This window comes from Leguminivora glycinivorella, chromosome 5 (assembly GCF_023078275.1).
Source record: "Leguminivora glycinivorella isolate SPB_JAAS2020 chromosome 5, LegGlyc_1.1, whole genome shotgun sequence".
Classification (NCBI taxonomy): Eukaryota; Metazoa; Arthropoda; class Insecta; order Lepidoptera; family Tortricidae; genus Leguminivora; species Leguminivora glycinivorella.
In genome coordinates this window covers 13,378,601-13,397,543 of record NC_062975.1, presented here as the reverse complement: position 1 = coordinate 13,397,543, position 18,943 = coordinate 13,378,601, and the positions used below count along the sequence as shown (strand labels likewise).

The 18,943-nt window shown below is 37.1% G+C and overlaps 1 protein-coding gene across 2 annotated transcripts in view; it reads left to right on the top strand.

Annotated features, from left to right (window-relative positions):
* The window catches only part of LOC125226587 (vitamin K-dependent protein C), a 102,846-nt gene that overhangs the window by 69,839 nt on the left and 14,064 nt on the right, over nt 1-18,943 (top strand). For both annotated transcript variants that reach the window (XM_048130590.1, XM_048130591.1), the window contains exons 9-11: nt 2,460-2,662; nt 3,978-4,134; nt 8,731-8,889. In XM_048130590.1, coding sequence (XP_047986547.1) covers nt 2,460-2,662; nt 3,978-4,134; nt 8,731-8,889 — 519 coding nt within the window. The remainder of the gene's footprint in view (nt 1-2,459; nt 2,663-3,977; nt 4,135-8,730; nt 8,890-18,943) is intronic.

Sequence of the window (18,943 nt, the reverse complement as noted above, 5' to 3'; positions counted from 1 at the left end):
CCGTTTTTGTCGTTGACCTGTCGAGACAAACTCGCAAGCACTGTGCGATCCCTACTCCACCTCTGCCGCCCCACCCCACATGAATCGAAGCCGCCAGTATCGGCCATCACCTGTAAGCAACGGCACGTGCTCACTACGCCGTGATTAGAAAATAGAAATTTTTAATTACCTCGAACGGGAGTTTGTAACGGGTAAGTAGTCGTTATTCTGTCAATCATAAACTGGTTATTGTTTGAGATAATGCATTAACTGTAACATATGTTTCGTATTTTGTTGCTTATTTTTAGGTGCCTAAATATTTAGTTCGTTTGGCAAATACTTTTTGAGTTTTGGCGAAATAACTGGCATTTTGTCGGTCACCTGTGCATCGTTCACCTGGCTAAAATAGGCAAGTGAACGACATTTTGGGACAGGGTGATGACAATAATGATAAATTTAACAATCGTAATAATACTTTTTTACACCTTCAATATTTGTTTTGTGCGTTAAATGAGAAAAGTATTACTGTTATATCGGTTTAGGCTGCATTTCTCAAAGGATTGTTGCTTTTTTGTGGTGTGTGTCCTTCACCTGTGCGATAAAGCCAGGTGAACGATTCAGTGACAGGAAACCGACACGTCGATCACTTGTCATAAGGCAGATGAACCATTACGAGGGGCGATCAATCGGATCAATAAGTAATGATTAATGAGTATTAAAACATAATCTAGAATATGAGTATTATGATAATAATAATAATGAGTATCCTTATATTTTTATAATTAAAAGTAACTCTTCTGTGATTTATTTACATATTTTAATTTTTTCATTTGTTTTTTGCCCCCTTTAAAAAATGAAATATTAATTATAGTCTAAATACCGTGTAAGTAAGCAAGTGATTGCTTGAAGTGAAGTCACTTCATTATACTTCAGAGTAGCTATTATATTATAATTTTATTTAAAGGTCGGGTATAAAATATTAATGACCCCCTTCCTTGAGATTTGGGCGGCGGTTAAAAACTATTATAATGCTGATGGGCAGGTGAATGACGTCCATATCAGGTGAATGACCACCAAACTACAGGTGATCGACTACGGACGCAGGTTAGCGACGCTTGTCGTTAACTTGTCAAATGTGTCATACAAATTTGTATTAATTTGTCGTTAACCTGCTGCTGTTGTCGATAACCTGTGTATATTTATCCTTCACCTGATCATGATGTCGTTCACCTGAATTTTAATCGATTATAACTTCTAAAATAATTAATTGATATCGGTGCCTTTGACATTTTTGAAATGTTTGAGACGCATTCAAACGATCCCTACAATTTTTTTTTTTTAAATGCGACATTTAAAAAAAAGCAAATCTTTCACCTGTCGGTGGCAAAATTTTGAGAAATGGCCACTACCTGTCCCTTGCTACAAAAGCATCGTCACAATCGCTGAGGCGTTTCGTAAGCCAGACTGAGTTGCGATCGCCACGTAGCGTCAACTATTGTCACCTACGGCGCCCTCATGCTTAAAGAATCGGGTCGCGGTCCAAAGCTGGTGGTTATGATGGGGATTTCCAGAATTTTGGACCCCCCAATGAGCGTAAGTTGTTAACAAAACCGGTCAAGAGCGTGTCGGGCCACGCTCAGTGTAGGGTTCCGTAGTTTTCCGTATTTTTCTCAAAAACTACTGAACCTATCAAGTTCAAAACAATTTTCCTAGAAAGTCTTTATAAAGTTCTACTTTTGTGATTTTTTTCATATTTTTTGAACATATGGTTCAAAAGTTAGAGGGGGGGGACGCACTTTTTTTTCCTTTAGGAGCGATTATTTCCGAAAATATTAATATTATCAAAAAACGATCTTAGTAAACCCTTATTCATTTTTAAATACCTATCCAACAATATATCACACGTCGGGGTTCGAATGAAAAAAAAATCAGCCCCCACTTTACATGTATGGGGGGTACCCTAATAAAACATTTTTTCCCATTTTTTATTTTTGCACTTTGTCGGCGTGATTGATATACATATTGGTACCAAATTTCAGCTTTCTAGTGCTAACGGTTACTGAGATTATCCGCGGACGGACGGACGGACGGACGGACGGACGGACGGACGGACGGACGGACGGACGGACGGACGGACGGACGGACAGACAGACATGGCGAAACTATAAGGGTTCCTAGTTGACTACGGAACCCTAAAAATTAACTCACTATCAGTTTTGTTTTGTGACGATAATTAAGCATGAAATTTCAATAAAAATATTGTTTTAATTGTGTTAATTACATAAACTTTAAGCGATAATCTACATTCAGAACGTGAAAAAAGTAAATTTTTAAACAGATTTTATGCTTGATTGTCGTCACAAAACTGATAGCGAGTTAATTTTTGTTAGCAACTTATGCTAATTGGGGAGACCCAAATTCTGAAAATGCCTTGATGTATTTTCAAATTCATCTAATTTCAGTTATGATTTTTTTCACAGGAAGCATTCTGTGGAGGTACGCTCATATCGCTCCGATGGGTAGTGACGGCGGCGCACTGCGTTCGGAAGCGACTTTACGTACGTCTCGGAGAGCACGACTTGCTTCTGCGGAGCCGCGGTGAACTCGAAATGAGGGTCACTGAAGCTGTCATACATCCTCTGTATGACCCCGACACGGTCGTCAACGATGTCGCGATGCTAAGGTGAGACAATAAAAATACACTTGCACACCCACTATAAATAAACTAGGAAATTAGCGGCAATGGCACTTTAATTTATCAGTAACTAGCTTTTTCCCGCGGCTTCGCCCGCGTACTAAAATGAATCTTATTCAAACGTTAAATTTTGGACCCCCATTTCACCCCTTAGAATGTGAATTTTGAAAAATCCTTTCTTAGTGCTCCTCTACACCTTATACGGAAGCTACGTGCCAAATTTGGAAAATCTAGGACCAGTGGGTTCGGTTCTGCGTATCAACGTCAGTCAGCCTGTCAGTCAGTCAGTTTCTTGTTTTATTATAGATAGATAAAAAGAGGTGCGAATGTAATGCAAATTTTGTAGGAAAAAGAACGATACGACATTTTAAAAATGTTCTGTACTTTCACCAGACTCATCGATTATAAAAAAATCTTATAAAGAAATTGAATCCAGATTACAGCAATATATCTCAATAAATTACTTCTGATTACGACAGGGACATATATTATAGGTATATTGTAATGAAACAATACGTTCTAGTACCTAATTTTAATTTAAGGAAGAATAATGTGACATAAATACAGACAGACAGAGTTGCTTCATAAGGGTTTGCTTTTTACCTTTTTTTGTACGGAACCCTAAAAAAAAATGAATAAAACAACAAAAAACATATTTAGGGTTCCAAAAAGGTACAAAAGGAACCCTTATTCTATCAAATCCGAATCGAAGCCACATTTTCTTGTTCTAAATACTTAAATTATGAATTTATACATTTATAGTCCCTCTTATGACCTATTTGGATAGCTTAACCTATAATGGAACAAAGGAAATGGCAACTATAAAATGGCAAGATACTCCTTTGTTACACCAAGTAATGGATTTATGCACCGACTAATAGAGTGGAAAGACATCTCCGGCATACTGGAAGAATAGCTTCATTTATCAATAAATGGTTTGATTTGCTGCTGTGTGAAATAGAACGAAACTGATTTGTGACTTGAACTTTCGTATGGATCATACAACGGCATTGATATGGTTTTCTAATTTCTTACATTCAGCACGCGCAAAGGCATTGTCACCTCATCTGCATTAAATTTCACAAACGACATTTCGGTCACTTAAAAAAGATAATTAGTAAATAATACGAAATAAAAATAAAAGAACCACCTTTCCGTGATTGTTATAATGTATTCTATCAGAAAAATATATTACTTATTAATTATATTATATTATTAATTATACCAAGAAAATATACTAGTCTATATTTAAGTTATCTTCTCGAGTATTTTTTCTAAAATAATTTTGCTAAATCTGTTTTAGGTTGCCCGGCCCCGCCCGTTTGGATATGGGGCATGGTATCGCCTGTTTACCGGGCGAGCAGCAGACCCTGGCACCACACACTAGCTGCGTAATCCTTGGCTGGGGCAAGAAGAGGTCTACTGACGTCCACGGCACTAGGATATTGCATGAAGCACAGGTCAGAAGATAAGAACTACGTGTACATTAGGGCGTATATCAAAAAGATCAATCGTTGATGCTCGGTGGCGCATCGTAGTTAATTAAATTTGCCTTCTCTTTTTATTTTCCGTGCGACACAACAATAAAGTCACTCACAGGTCGAGCGTGATTAAATCGTCGACTGCCACGGAGTGTCAGTAATAGTACTAAGGCTTGAGGGGCAGAATCCTTACTAGTAGGGGGAAATTAGCTAAAATTACGGCATAATTAATGGAAGGTTTTTTTAAATTGAAATATGTACGTTATAGACTGAAGTTATTTTTCATCAACCCTCCCCACTCCTCCCCCCTCTGCGTCACCCCTCTACCCTCCCTTAAAGTGCCGAAAATGCGGTTTTTCTCGATTTCTGACAAAACTGTTGAAGATACAGGAAAAGCGTGTAGGAACGAAGTAATCCTTAATAAATTTACTACAAATCATTCATTAACACTTTGGTTCTAGCACTTATAGATTTCGCGTGATCCGTCACGAAAGTTGGTCCTTTGCTGCAATTTTCTTTAATGAATGTTAAGTTTTCGCCCAAAATGCTTACGAAATCGTCGAAATTTGTTTGATATGACTAAAATATTGTAACCCATGACTAAAATAAAATTAAGGGGGAAAAATCACTACCATGGGTGGAATTTCCAATATGTCTTGGAATTCCAGTAACTATTTAAGACGTAATATTTTCACGGTAGTAGTCGCTAGGAGTACCATTGATTCATATAGTATATCGATGACTGGGGATGAGCTTTTGGTAGCTGTTGGTAGAGCCCTGGAGTTTCAATCCAGATGCCGTGAGTTCAAGTTCCACCCATGGTAGTGATTTTTCCCTCTGAAATTCATTTTCAGTTTATAATATTTTAGTAATATCAAACAGATTTCGTAAGCAATTTGGGAGAAAACTTAACATTCACTAAAGAAAATTGCAGCAAAGGACCAACTTTCGTGATGGATCACGCGAAAACTATAAGTGCTAGAACCAAAGTGTCAATGAATGATTTGTAGTAAATTTATTAAGGATTACTTTGTTCCTACACGCTTTTTCTGTATCTGCAACGGTTTTGTCAGAAATCACGAAAAACCGCATTTTCGGCTATTTAAGGGGGGGAAGAGGGGTGACGCAGAGGGGGGAGAGATGGGGAGGGTTGATGAAAAATAACTTCGGCCTATAATGTACATATCCCAATCAAAAAAAATCTTCCATTAATTATGCCAATATTTTCATACATAACTTTCCAGAAGCAACGGACTATACGATAAGTTTAGTTTTTGATGTTATAGAATACGTTACTAGAAACGCACGGATATTGAGGTAACTTTCTGCGTAAATGAATATAATTTCGTGACCTTCAGGTTACCAAGGGCCGTTTAGGTATACTGTAACCGATACAAGAAATGATCATTGTGCTTTCTGATAAGTGGCCGATTTTATCTGCTTGTTACGTCATACTAGGGGAAAAACGGTAAACCACCTTGGCCTTAAATAAAAAGAGATCATAGAAGCCAACTCTTATCACCGTTCCTACTACCCAGGACAAGAAGAGACGAACTAACTTTACTAGTAATAGTAGTTATCATTCATCAACAACAACATTGATTTTGTACATAGGTATTTAGGAAGAATGGATCCCCCACCTTTCCAAACAAATTTCTATGCAAACTGAACCAAACCGCACGTCACAAATTTTAATTACGAGTACACCAAGCGCGGATCCAGCTTCGTGCCCAGGGGGGGGGGGTCACGTGGTAAAGGCCCGGGGCCCCAGGGGTAGGTCACGTGGTCTATTTGTATGGCCAACTTGGGCTCCAGGGGGGGTCATGACCCCCATGACCCCCCCCCTGGATCCGCGCATGGAGTACACTGTTAGACAACTAAATTGCTAGAGGATATTGCATAACCCGTAGCAAATGGGAACTGTAAGCTATTCAGATTACTTTTTCCAATTCAGATAACCTGACAGTCGTTTGAATTGGTTTATGTCACCTAGTATTTACAGAACTATTTATTTTGTTCTATTGAGAATGTTAGGTTTAAACACGGTATAAAAATATGCATAACCGGTGCGGCGTTTAGTCACTTTAGTCAGTATGGTGAGACCGATGTAATTTCAACTCAAATGTAATGTAATATGAACCTTAAGGGTTCAATATTTCCGGCATGGCCGCCCTTGAATCCAGACCGTAGCGAGAGCTTTCAAGATGGCTTTCCACGCCTAATGAGCGATTCAAATGACGCAACCATACATTGCTCGGTTAATGTAAAATGGGCCTTTTTTTTTCAAAGTTGTCCTCCCCACTTTTTTGTAACATGGGTATTTTTACGCGATTCATACCAGAATTCGCCGAGGTCTTTCTATCCTGATAGGAGAAAAAAATATACAAGATTTCATACATTTTTCAACCCTTCCATTCCGTTACCGCCTTACAAAATGTATGAAAAAATGGTAACGGAATGGGAAAATACCCCTGGACACTTTTTTGTCCTATTAGGATTGAAAGAGTTCGCGATTCTGAGTGGAAACCGCATAAAAATTTCCAAATCCAAAAAAAAAGGGATGGACACCTTTGAAAAAAAATTGGGCCAAATGACACATTGAGTGTTATGACGAAATTGTTAAAAAACGCCTATCTGTATCACGATTATAAGTGTATGTTTTTACATAAAAGATTAATAAATATCAATTAGTAGATCCGTATTCAAGAATAAGCTGCTTTCTTGAGTTTCTGAAAAATTTCACTTTTTCTCTTTGTGTTTGCAATGGCTTCTTCTTAGCATCCCAAGTACCTAGCCAACGTCACAATCGCTTACGCTTCGTAAGCGTATCGTAGCTTACTCTCCCTATCGCTGTTCTGTGTTACAGTTAGTGAAGCGACAGAGCCAAACTGCGTTTCGAACTTCACGTATTAGCATCAACGATTGCTACTTCGGCTAGGTCGGAAGATCGATATCGAAAGTAATAAAAAACCTTTTCCCCTCACTAGCTCGGAAACACGTGTTTTGTCCTTTAATACCAGCGGGTAAAAACGCATTTTATCCACTAGTGGATAAAGTGATTTGACCTTGAATATAGTCAAATTTTCTGCTTTAAAATTGATAAAACTGGGTGAAGCTAGTGATTAAGATGATTTACCACCTGTAGAACTACTGGAAGCCGTGATAAACGCGTTTTTTGCGTTGTACTTTCCTCGCTATAATGAGGGGAAAAGTTTTGTGTTACACTAGGGTGCAAATGTATTTTACTTTTCGTTTGTTAAAAAACTCGCATGTTCAGGATTCTATTCTCGAACCACTCGCTTCGCTCGTGGTTTAACTATAGAATCCTTACACTTGCTCGTTTTTCAATTCCACACTCGGCGTTAAAATACAGCTTTGCCCGGGGTTGTATAACAAATAACTATAGTGCATCATGGACTATCAACTATCTTGCAGTTTTTTTGTTGTAGCTCTATAATGCTGTAGTGGAAATGCATTCATAAAACTCATTAACAATAAAAACGAATGTCTGGTATGTATTAGCCGAGCAAATACGTGTACTCTGCCAAAACAAAAGAAACATTGGATTTGGAATTTAAGTGGAAGAGAGCCAAAAAACAGTTGAATGTATGTTACAATCAGTTTTTTCTTGTGCCAATCTGACACGCAATAACTGATACAAATGCATATAATTTTGTGTTGAGACAGTCGTGGTAAAACTTTCAAGTGCAAAGTTGGAATACTCCACTTTATGGAAATTTCGGCTGCTTAGAAATTATGTCAGGCCACAGAATACGAGAGTAAAATAACAAAGTTTTTAAGTTCTGACATGTTGGAGCTGTAATTTTGAGGGGTATATATGATGCGCAGGTTTACCAACAAATTGCGAGCTATGTATTCGTAAGAATTATTTAATGCGTATGAGTATTCCTGAATATCAAAGTATGAATAAAAAGGAAAATACATATGAAAATAATTGCTTTTGTTTCGTGTAATGAACTTTTAAATGGTGAATATGGTGAAAGACGGACGGTGAAAGACTACCTGACTTTAGAGGGTAGTCAACAGTACTTTCCTTCATGCTCCGTAGCGTATATATATATAGTCTGATCAAAAAGATTATAAATTAAAAAGTGGCAGCATAGTAGTGCCGTCCCGTTTTCTCAAACATGTTGATTTGAAAGGGATGATACTAAAATGCTGCCACTTTTTAATTTCTACTCTTTCTGGTCAGACTGTACTTAGTTGTGTCCCTTGTGCTGCGACACACAGTTACGTATCCCAATACTCCACGGAACGTGAACGGGAACGTGAAGATACAATATACTCTTGCCTACAGGCCTGATAGTCAGCTGAAAAGAAATCGTTTTACTGATTTTCAGTGTGCGTAGCCGAATGCACAAACGCCCACGAAACGCTCACGATAATATCTCTTTCGTATCTCGATCGGTCTTGCGTAATGGCGCGATAGAGCCAGACTACATTTATGCGGCGTTTCGCGTGGTATAAATGCCATTCGGCTACGGGGAATGATAGTAAATAGTGCATCGTGCACTGTCACCTTCTTAGTTTTATAGTTAAGTTATCCTTTGCCAGGTTTCAACTATTCAGCAAGGCGTGTGCCGGCGCTCGTACTGGCAGTACGCGATCACTGACAACATGGTATGCGCGGGACGCGGGCGCCGCGACTCTTGCGCGGGCGACTCAGGAGGCCCGCTGCTGTGTAGGGGACAAGACGCACGCTACTACTTACAGGCAAGTTGGTGACTTACAGTAACAGGTGCCGTAGCCGAATAGTAGCTAGTAGTCTGGCTCTGTCGCATCAATACGCAAGAGCGATAGAGATAGATATCTACGAGCGTTTCGTTTCGTGAGCGTTTGTGCTATTCGGCTACGCACCCTGTTCTAGGGAACGTTCTCAGGTGAGAATATTGCCTGTAGTAAATTAAGAATAACTGTTTAAGACACTGTGGACAGTTGGACACGCGATCACAGACAACATGGAGTGTAGGGGACAAGAATCGCGCTATTCCTTACAAACAAGTTTGACATCTGCTTTAGATGCCATATTCTCTTTCGATATCGATTACCATAGTCCAGAACTCCTCTTTATTTTCAGTACTTCTGCCTAGCGCGGCAGCGTCTATTCCCGTCCAGCTCTTAAGGTTATCCATCCCGGTTGTTTGACTAGTGACACTAATAATAAAACCGAACCAAAAAGTAACTAATTGAAACTACGACATCACGGATATATATGTTTTTTTTTTTTTTTTTTTATTTTTTTTTGTATGTATGTTATTCGATATCTCCGAGAATCGTGGACCGATTTTCAAAATTTTTTTTTGATCGAACCGGTATAACCCCGAGATGGTCCCATTGGCACCAAGTCAGGGTCTGATGATGGGATCCTGGAGAAATCGAGGGAACTCTTCAAATGTTATAGGCACATGTAATGTTTTTAGTCTATTTTTCAAAGGTACACCAGTATTTACGTCTGATGGTAATAATTTTATGTGGCTGAGCTGATGATGGAAGGTCAACTCCTCAATGGTTAGGAGTTAAAGGATAATTATTTCACTACTGTACATGTATTCAGACTGATACATATAATATCACTAGGAACCACTAAAAATCAACAAATAAATAAACTTTTTAACAAAAAATAAAACCACCTTCAAAAATAAGCGCGTTACAAAACACGGAGAAACTAAAAAGCCAAAAATAATAAACCTTTCAATTCAGATTTCTTATCGTATTGCAATAAGCTAAACATCCAAATTATAAACAAATCAATTATTTTTGGAGTCGGTACCAGCCTGTGTATGGTTGGATGGGGCAAACAGGCAATAGCAAGGCGACGAACAGGTCTGGTACCGACTACAAAAATAATTGATTTGTTTATAATTTGGATGTTTAGCTTATTGCAATACGATAAGAAATCTGAATTGAAAGGTTTATTATTTTTGGCTTTTTAGTTTCTCCGTGTTTTGTAACGCGCTTATTTTTGAAGGCGGTTTTATTTTTTCATGTTTGAGTTTTTGATTTTGAATTGCATCAGTTTTGCAAATCATAATTTAAAGTTTATTTTCTTTTCAATTAGTAGGGCTAGATCCCCCCTTTAAGTTACCTAAAACCGTGTTATGACTATAGAACACAATTAAATTTATAGCATATTTTTTAAATTGCTATTTTTCTTAAAAATGAATAATTTATGAGTTAATACGCTTTTCATGGTTAAGGTGTCAACATTAATTATTATAAATGCTTGTTTTAGGAAAATAAAAGGCCGTGAACGTTTATTTGTGAAAATGGTCACGGAAACTGGAAAAGAAAATATTACCCGTAATATTCCTTCTTATGACACAGAATCACAACAGATGAAAGACACATTAGAAGACGATTTACCTGTGTTCACTGCTCAATCGGAACCAAAACTATCAGCCGACTGTCATGTTCCCGATCATTCCGATAACCTCCTAAAACTCGTCAATCGGCCAGGAGTGCTTTTCATCACTCGCAGATAATTTCCAGGGAATTGCAGCTATGCTCGCTGCAATTCCCTGGAAATTATCTGAAAAAAATCCTTTTTCTACTCCCGAACTGTTATTCGTCATTTAAAGGGTCGTGCACAGATTTTTCAAACCCTGCATAAAAGTCTATTTTATTCCCTAAAGCCAGCGTCCGTCGGCTTGCCGCGCATGCGCGCAGTATTCAAAAAACTGAAAACGAATTGTTTGCCTCTGTAACTATGGCAACGGATTGTTAAAAAGATATTGCGCGCATGCGCGGGAAGGCTTTGGGCAGCTGAGCTGACAGTGCAAACCTTTGCGTCAAAATACAGGAAACAGTGTGAATTTCACGAAAGTTATTCAAGATAATTACTTAAAAACTAAGTGCCTGGTCGTAGAAAAAGTATTGTATGCAACGGTGTTTAACTGAGTCAAAAAATACTCGTGGCGTCTTAATAACAATTTTCGGCTTCGCCTCAAATTGTTACCCACGCCACTCGTCTGTTTTGACCTCCATTAAACGACTTTTGCATAAAATACTACTATCGGCTGCGAAAAAGAAAGACATACAATATTTAATTGATATATAATATATATGCTATTCCTGGCCAATATTACGAATCCTATTATAACAATGTTTTAGAGTACGATATACTTATCTAATAACCTATTCTTGATTTAACTATTTTATAAAGTTTTTAATTTTGTTACTAGTAGGTACTGTTGATTTTGATTACTTTTTGATCTCGTTTATGCCATAGGTATTATGAGACTGCATTGATTGTAAGAGTACTTTATGTTCTAATACAGTAAGGGTTTTATTGTTAATAAATCTATAAGGTTTAGGATCTCTAACGCCGTGTCTTGCGTGGGCGACGGTCGCGCGACCGTCGCCGTCGCGTCTCATACTTCCATATCGATAAGGTTTCATTTCGTATGCGTCGCATCGCCGTCGCGCGACCGTCGCCCACGCAAGCCACGGCTTAAGTATAAAGTAAATGCTTGTAATCATTTAATTTTTTTCCGAAAAGTCTACAGTAGTGTAGTAATTGTGATATATTTCATAGCATATTTTTTTAGATAATTAGTATTTAAAGCATTTTAGTTTATCTATAACTCAAAAAGAAGAGAGTACATTAAGTATTTTTTCTATAATTAAGGTAAGAAAATTGTTACGATTATCGTAGAGGTAACATAAGTTGATAATAAGAAATAATAAATATATTGTATAACAAAATATAAAGTTTTTTTTTATAATTTTCCTTATAAACCATTCAACTCTAACTTGTACTCCTATTTTGATGAATTGTGCAAAATAAATTAACTCTAAAAGTAAGGTGCAAAACAGTTTTAACTAAAAATTTTTAAGACAATGAAACGTCATTCCAAATAATTCGTAAAAACTGTAACAACTAGGAAAATGCATTTGTAGACTTACTTACTTAATTTAAAACTATTTACTAAAAAACAATTAACCTATGAACTAGACCTGTGACATAAAATTTAACTAAAGAGCTTGTATCTTAATTAGTTTTTCCAAAACAACATTTTTATCTTTTTTGAAAAAAGTGCTTTTTTGAGTTAATACTCTTTTGATCTAGGTGTGCGATATGTAATATCAATTGCCTATTATGTTATGCGCAGTTGCGTAGGGTACGTGCAGTAAAGTTGTGCTGTGGCTTGTTATGCGTAATACAAGTATAACATTGTCGACGTTGCTTTTATATTAGAGATATACCGACTAGTTAATAGTCGGGAAAGCCGACTATCCCAGATTTATAGTCGATACTTCGATAGGCAATTAGTCGTTGGCTAGTGAAGCGGACTCTCAAGGTTTTTAACGGCTAGTGTTTGATAGTAGCTGAATATAATATTAATGGTTAATATCGTACAGGGACATATCGCTTAACACTGCTTTTAATAATTAGACTTTTAATAATTAACTGTAAATAATTCCTACCTCTTAGTCCCAATGTGAGAGACATTATTGGAGTAAAATAGCCATATTAAATATTCATAACCAAAAGGCTATTAATATGTAGCATAATGATTATAGTAGGTACAAGGGCCCTGTCCTCAGCTACCAATTTTACTGCAAATAATGTTCGCTTTTAGAGGCCCTATAATATAGGGATATTAGGGGTACATAGGTAGGTAGTCTTAAGAAGCGTTAGAGCCTTTACGTGTCATGATAGTTAGTACCTAGTTACCTAGATAACATAAAATTATAATCGAGTTCAATACCGTAACTATGCGTTACAGAATAAAGGAAATTCGGAGCGAGTGACGGTAAATAAAGACACGACCGAAAGAAGGGCTTTCAATGATATTAACACGCATTGCGAATATAGGGGAAGGTTGCTATCATTGGACCACTTAACTTTACTGCTCTTTAATTCGTAGATTTTTCTTCAAAAAATAAAACTACTTTGAGAAGTTTTAATTCTTGACATCTATTTATGAATTACCTTATTCACAATAAAAAAAGTCGCCTTCATTATGCGTAACTCTATTTCGGGAAGCGAGGCGCGACTGAGGTTACGGGGTGGCCCAAGGTGAGGCCTAAGGTCACCTTGTATCTTACTGGATTCCATCTAGCACGATTAGATTTAGAAATATTTAAGTGGTCCAATCAAAACACTGGTGCAATGATCGCAACCTTCCCCTATTTGTACGAGCAGTTAATACTACATTAACATTACAGTATATACAAACGACTGTTAAATTAAATTACCTTCGACATAGCCACGTGTAAGTCTTAATAAATAAAATAAGTTTTATTTCAAGCAACACGTACAGGTTGTACAAATGAACACCCATATATCAATAAAATGTTGCGTCTGTAGTTGGAATCGGCATTGGCAAAGAGAATCAGTCTAATAGCTTGTTTTCAAAGTACATTTTGTATCCACAGTAGGTAATCACTGCCACCTACTTTCCAATACAAGATTGATACTTTTAGAACCTCGGTTAAAAATTTGACCCCTGTGTTTGACCCTTACTCTTACTGTTTTACCGATATGTGTCTTTGTTAAAAATAACGAACTAAGACTTATATTCATATTTTGTAATTATTATACGCATAACTTATCAGCAAAATACCCTCCTTTACGTCACACGGTCGGATATTACGAGTCTTACTTAGGATAATATCTAAAGCGAAATAACAGTGAAATGCGATTATCACGTCTTGAAGAAAAGCCCCTGGATTTTTGTGGCCTTCTTCCAAATTGTGTACAAAATTTACATCCACCGCAGGATTTTGTTGTGGACTTTAGTACATTTTACAGTTATAGCTTATAATATTACGGGCAGTAGAAATTTTGGTCTAAATTTTTCTTACATTTTTTAAACTTTATCACAATGAACCCACTATTCAAGCTCGAAAGAAAAAGCTATATTTTGAATGGAACTGACGTTACTGACTTAAATTGTAATAAAATAAAAGTAACAAATAATTTTTAATTGCTTTGTGCGGGAAAAAATTGGCAAAGGAAATTCTATTTATTTTGCGTGCTATCGTGGCAACTGTAATCTATTAATTAAAAACTATCTCGTGTATTTTTTTGAAAATTTTATTAATAAAAAAAATTTTTTTGAAATACTTATAAAAAGCTCTTTCATTTGATATGTAACACAATATAGTTCTAGAAACTTTGATTTTTAATTTTCACTTTTATCCCCCAAAAGTGGTCCTTATAATTGAATTTTCTTAATTTAAATTACATGTCCGTCTTTGGGTCACAGGTTTACATATGTGTGCTAAATTTCAAGTTAATTGGTTCGGTAGTTTCTGAAAAATTGGCTGTGACAGACGGACAGACAGACACATGAGTGATCCTATAAGGGTTCCGTTTTTCCTTTTTGAGGTACTGAACCCTAAAAAATAATTACTCTTAATAACACCTGAAAAATTATTATACTGAATACATACAGCGTATGGAATCCACACACTGTATGTATTGCGTAGAGGCCGAGCTTGTCACATTTTGTATTGTCATTGTTACTTAGGTACATGTAATAAGAAATAATAGAAATAATATAATAATATAATAATAAGAAATAATATAATATAAACCTTGAAGTGTTCATAATTTTTGTGTCGTTTTGTTTTTAAAGTTTTGATGATTTTTTATGTTTCCGTTAACTTTCACGTATAACATTGAGTCCTGTGCGGGACTGACTACCTATACATTTTCACTGAATTCGGGCACGCTATGTGAATAGATGCGTTTGCTTGATCTATAGTATACTAGCTTTTGCCCGCGGCTTCGCTCGCGTTAGAAAGAGACAAAAAGTAGCCTATGTCACTCTCCATCCCTTCAACTATCTCCACTTAAAAATCATGATAATTTGTCGCTCCGTTTTGCTGTGAAGGACGGACAAACAAACAGACACACACACTTTCGCATTTATAATATTAGTATGGATACGGATAGCTAGGTATTTTTTTTTTGCTTTATAGGTCATTGGACTTATACCATTTTAAAAATATACCGATAGAAACATGCATATTAAAGTAATATAGGGCTTGGAATTCACTGCCTTAATATGTATAAATATGTTTGGAGTTCTTGGACTTTAAGGTCCTCGTTAGGAGGCCCGCGATGGTTTAATCAAAGTTTATATGCAGAACTGTTCGTATCACACAGTTTTCTAGTCACCTCATAGTATTTTATGCAACTGGCGTTTAAGTGAGGTCAAAAAAGATGAGTGGCGTTAATAAAGACGCCACGAGTATTTTTTTACTCAGTTAAACACCGTTGCATACAATACTTTTTCTACGACCATGCACTTACTTTTTCATAGTTTTCTAGAATAACTTTCGTGAAATTCGCATTGATTCCTGTATTTTGCCTTGTCGGCCTCCCCTTTGCTCTTGCCTCACCCTGTCGCTCGCACTCCCCCGCGCCGCCGTCAACCCCCGGCCGGCGCCGCGCGCCCGCTTTATCCTTTAATGGCTTCCTAACAATGCTTTAAGAGCTATGTATATATATAGTATGCGTGGGTGCGCGGGGCGCCGGGCCCCGGCTGGCAACTTTTATGTAGGGTTTTAAAGATCTATGCACGACACTGTAAATGACGAATAACACTACGGGAGTAGAAAAAAGTAGTTTAAATTTTATTCTCATTTATGACATGAGCGGCACAGAAAAATAAGTCAGCACGTCAGCTTGGCAAGCTTGAGACTTGAGACTTTAAGCTCCGCAAGTATATTCCTGATTGGAGAAATGGCTGCAACGCCAACTGACTAAATTAAATAGAAATGACACTTTTGGCTCCGTTTCGGTTTGTAATTTATTATTATTATTCATACTATCTTTTGTCCGCGGCTTCGCTCAGGTTAAAAAGAGACAAAAAGTAGCCTATGTCAGTCTCCATCCCTTCAACTATCTCCACTTAAAAATCACGTCAATTCGTCGCTCCGTTTTGCCGTGAAAGACGGACAAACAAACAGACACACACACTTTCCCATTTACAATATTAGTATGGATGTGGCGTTCTGTGCTCTTTCGGAACTGCAATTTTAAAGAATAGCGCAGGTTAACCGCTTCTGTATCAAGAGTGACTACTGCGCTAGCGGTAGTTTTATAAGGGTTACTTGCACCACCGAAAATGGAGTGTTAACCTGAGGTTAACCCATCATTTTATATGAAATTTGACAGTTGACTGCCCACTAACCTTGAGTTAAGCGAGTGGTGCAAGTGGCCCTTAGGGATTTATAAGGCTTTGGGATTTTTAATGATAAGTATATTGGCTTTATTTGTGATTGATTGTATTTCATAGTCAATCCTTTATTTAAAGTGCAACCTTTGTGAAGAATTAAGGGGGTTATTACAGAGCCTCAAGAGTCTTTAATTATTTATACTTCATCAGCAATAGGGATGAATATCTGTTGAAAACACATAATTAGATTTTGCTACTTGCTGCGTATTTGTCCTTTCCGCCACCATCCGCCTTACCTACAGCTTAACCCGTTATTCATAAACGTTTAATAAAGTTAATAAGCCGCTAATAATCGTTTGTCCCTTTCTGTATTGCTATGATAGAAAGGGACAAATGCATTTTAGCGGCTTATCAAATTTAATAAACGCTTATGAATGGGTCAATTTAAACAAAGGCATATGTAACTCCGTAATATAGACAGATAAAGTCTAAGAAAAAAACGTACCTCAGAACCATAGAGAAAAAGGTACGGTGGGCTAGATGGCAATACACCTTTGGGGGACTCTCGGCTAGATGGCGCTAGTAATGATGTTTGACATTTTAACACATATCGAGCTAATAATATGGGCCAAATTGTCAAAACTGAGGTTCAAAAGTTTTAAGCCTGTGTCGAGAGATGGCAGTCTATGAACTGTGACTACACATTTTTCTTTGGCAGTAACTCTCTAGAAACGATGCTCTTTGATTTAAATTAGCTGATCCTAATGGCGACAGTAAAATTCAAATTTTCTCAAACAGCTTATAAGGGTGTTTGTTTTGTTTAAGAAGATTAATGGCGATGACAAGCTTAACAAAGTTTCAAGTACTTACGTACCTCTTTATGACGTATCAACACCAACAAATGGCGTGGTTTCTTAAGAGGGGGTAGAGCAGGGAGAATTTTCAGAATCTGTCAAATTACCCCATTACACACACAAACACCCTTCACTCACACTACCTCAATTTACTGTGAAAGGTCAGTGACCGTTAATTTTTTTCAAGAGTGTTATTTTGAGTTTGTAGTCAACTACTGACCTCCTTTGAGAAATTAAAACTGTAAAAAAGGTAGCATACAAGAAGACAGAGAAAAAATACGCATCATCTAGCTTTCCTTCTCTGTTCATGTCTCATGTGACTTAAATTTACCTAAATATGTAGATAACGTTCCTTATTCAATTGATTGTTTATCTAGGTGTATTTCAAATTACTTTGCACTTCATTTTGCGTTACTTTTCTATACTTAGATAAAAAATCGTCAGCCTGCCTATCCCCGCAAACATTATTCAAAGACGTGTGTGAAGGGCTAAAGGCCGATATCTCCAGGCAAACAATTATGGTCGCGTGATAAATGATAAACCATCAGCCCTATCACACACTATTTGTAAGTGCGATAGGGACGGCCCGATGTTATACCATTTATCGCGCGACCATGATTGCCCTGCCGGTCTTCGGAGGCCTGTGCTGTGCATTACGTATATGCGGGGTGTATTAAAGACTAACAGATAGGTACTTTATTCTTTTTGGTCGTTAGGTTTTTTATCAATTTATCATTTATTTTGATACAAAAATAAAGTATGTGTATAAAATAAAAACCTAATGAATAGAGTACAGCTAGCAGCAGTCATGTCAGAGACACAAAGAAAGACAGGGAATATCGACGCATATCTTATCTTATCCAATACTGCCATCGGCATCTGCATCAGACTCTTGATCTTACCCAATTTCCGAGTCCCTTCTCTTAATTTCAGTTCCTTGAGTTGAAAATGTTGAAACTCATACTTAGTATTAAATAAACCACAAATACATATAAAAATCACAATATAATTTTAAATTATGGCTTAGGCCCTGTACCAGTTGCAGTCGCCACGTCTGTAAAGCCCCTTGTAGTTTCTTTTAAATGGAAAAATACCTAGATGTCATGTCATACACATCTGTGATGTAACTGAAAATTAAAAAACATCGCTTAGAGATAAGGTTCAAATTAGCATGGCAAAAAATACAGTGCAGTCAAAATACCATCAAAATACGAAAAAGCATATGTCAATGTCAATATCACTGCCGTATGCCGTATTTCAGGCCATAAGGGCTGTTTTCTCAAATATGAAAAAATCTCAAAAGCAGAACTTTAAATAGTATTTTATGCAACAGGCGTTTAAAGGAGATCAAAAAAGACGAGTGGCGTGGGTAACAATTTGAGGCGAAGCCGAAAATTGTTATTAAGACGCCACGAGTATTTTTTGACTCAGTTAAACACCGTTGCATACAATACTTTTTCTACGACCATGCACTTAGTTTTTAATAGGTTTCTCGAATAACTTTCGTGAAATTCACACTGTTTCCTGTATTTTGACGCAAAGGTTTGCACTGTCAGCTCAGCTGCCCAAAGCCTTCCCGCGCACGCGCGCCGTATCGTTATAAGGCGTTGCCATGGTTACAGAGCCAAACAAGCCGGCGGACACTGGCTTTGGGGAATAGACTTTTATGTAGGGTTTTAAAGATCTATGCACGAACCTGTAAATGACGAATAATAGTTCGGGAATAGAAAAAAGACTTTCTAGGAAAATTATTTTGAACTTGATAGGTAGAACAATTTT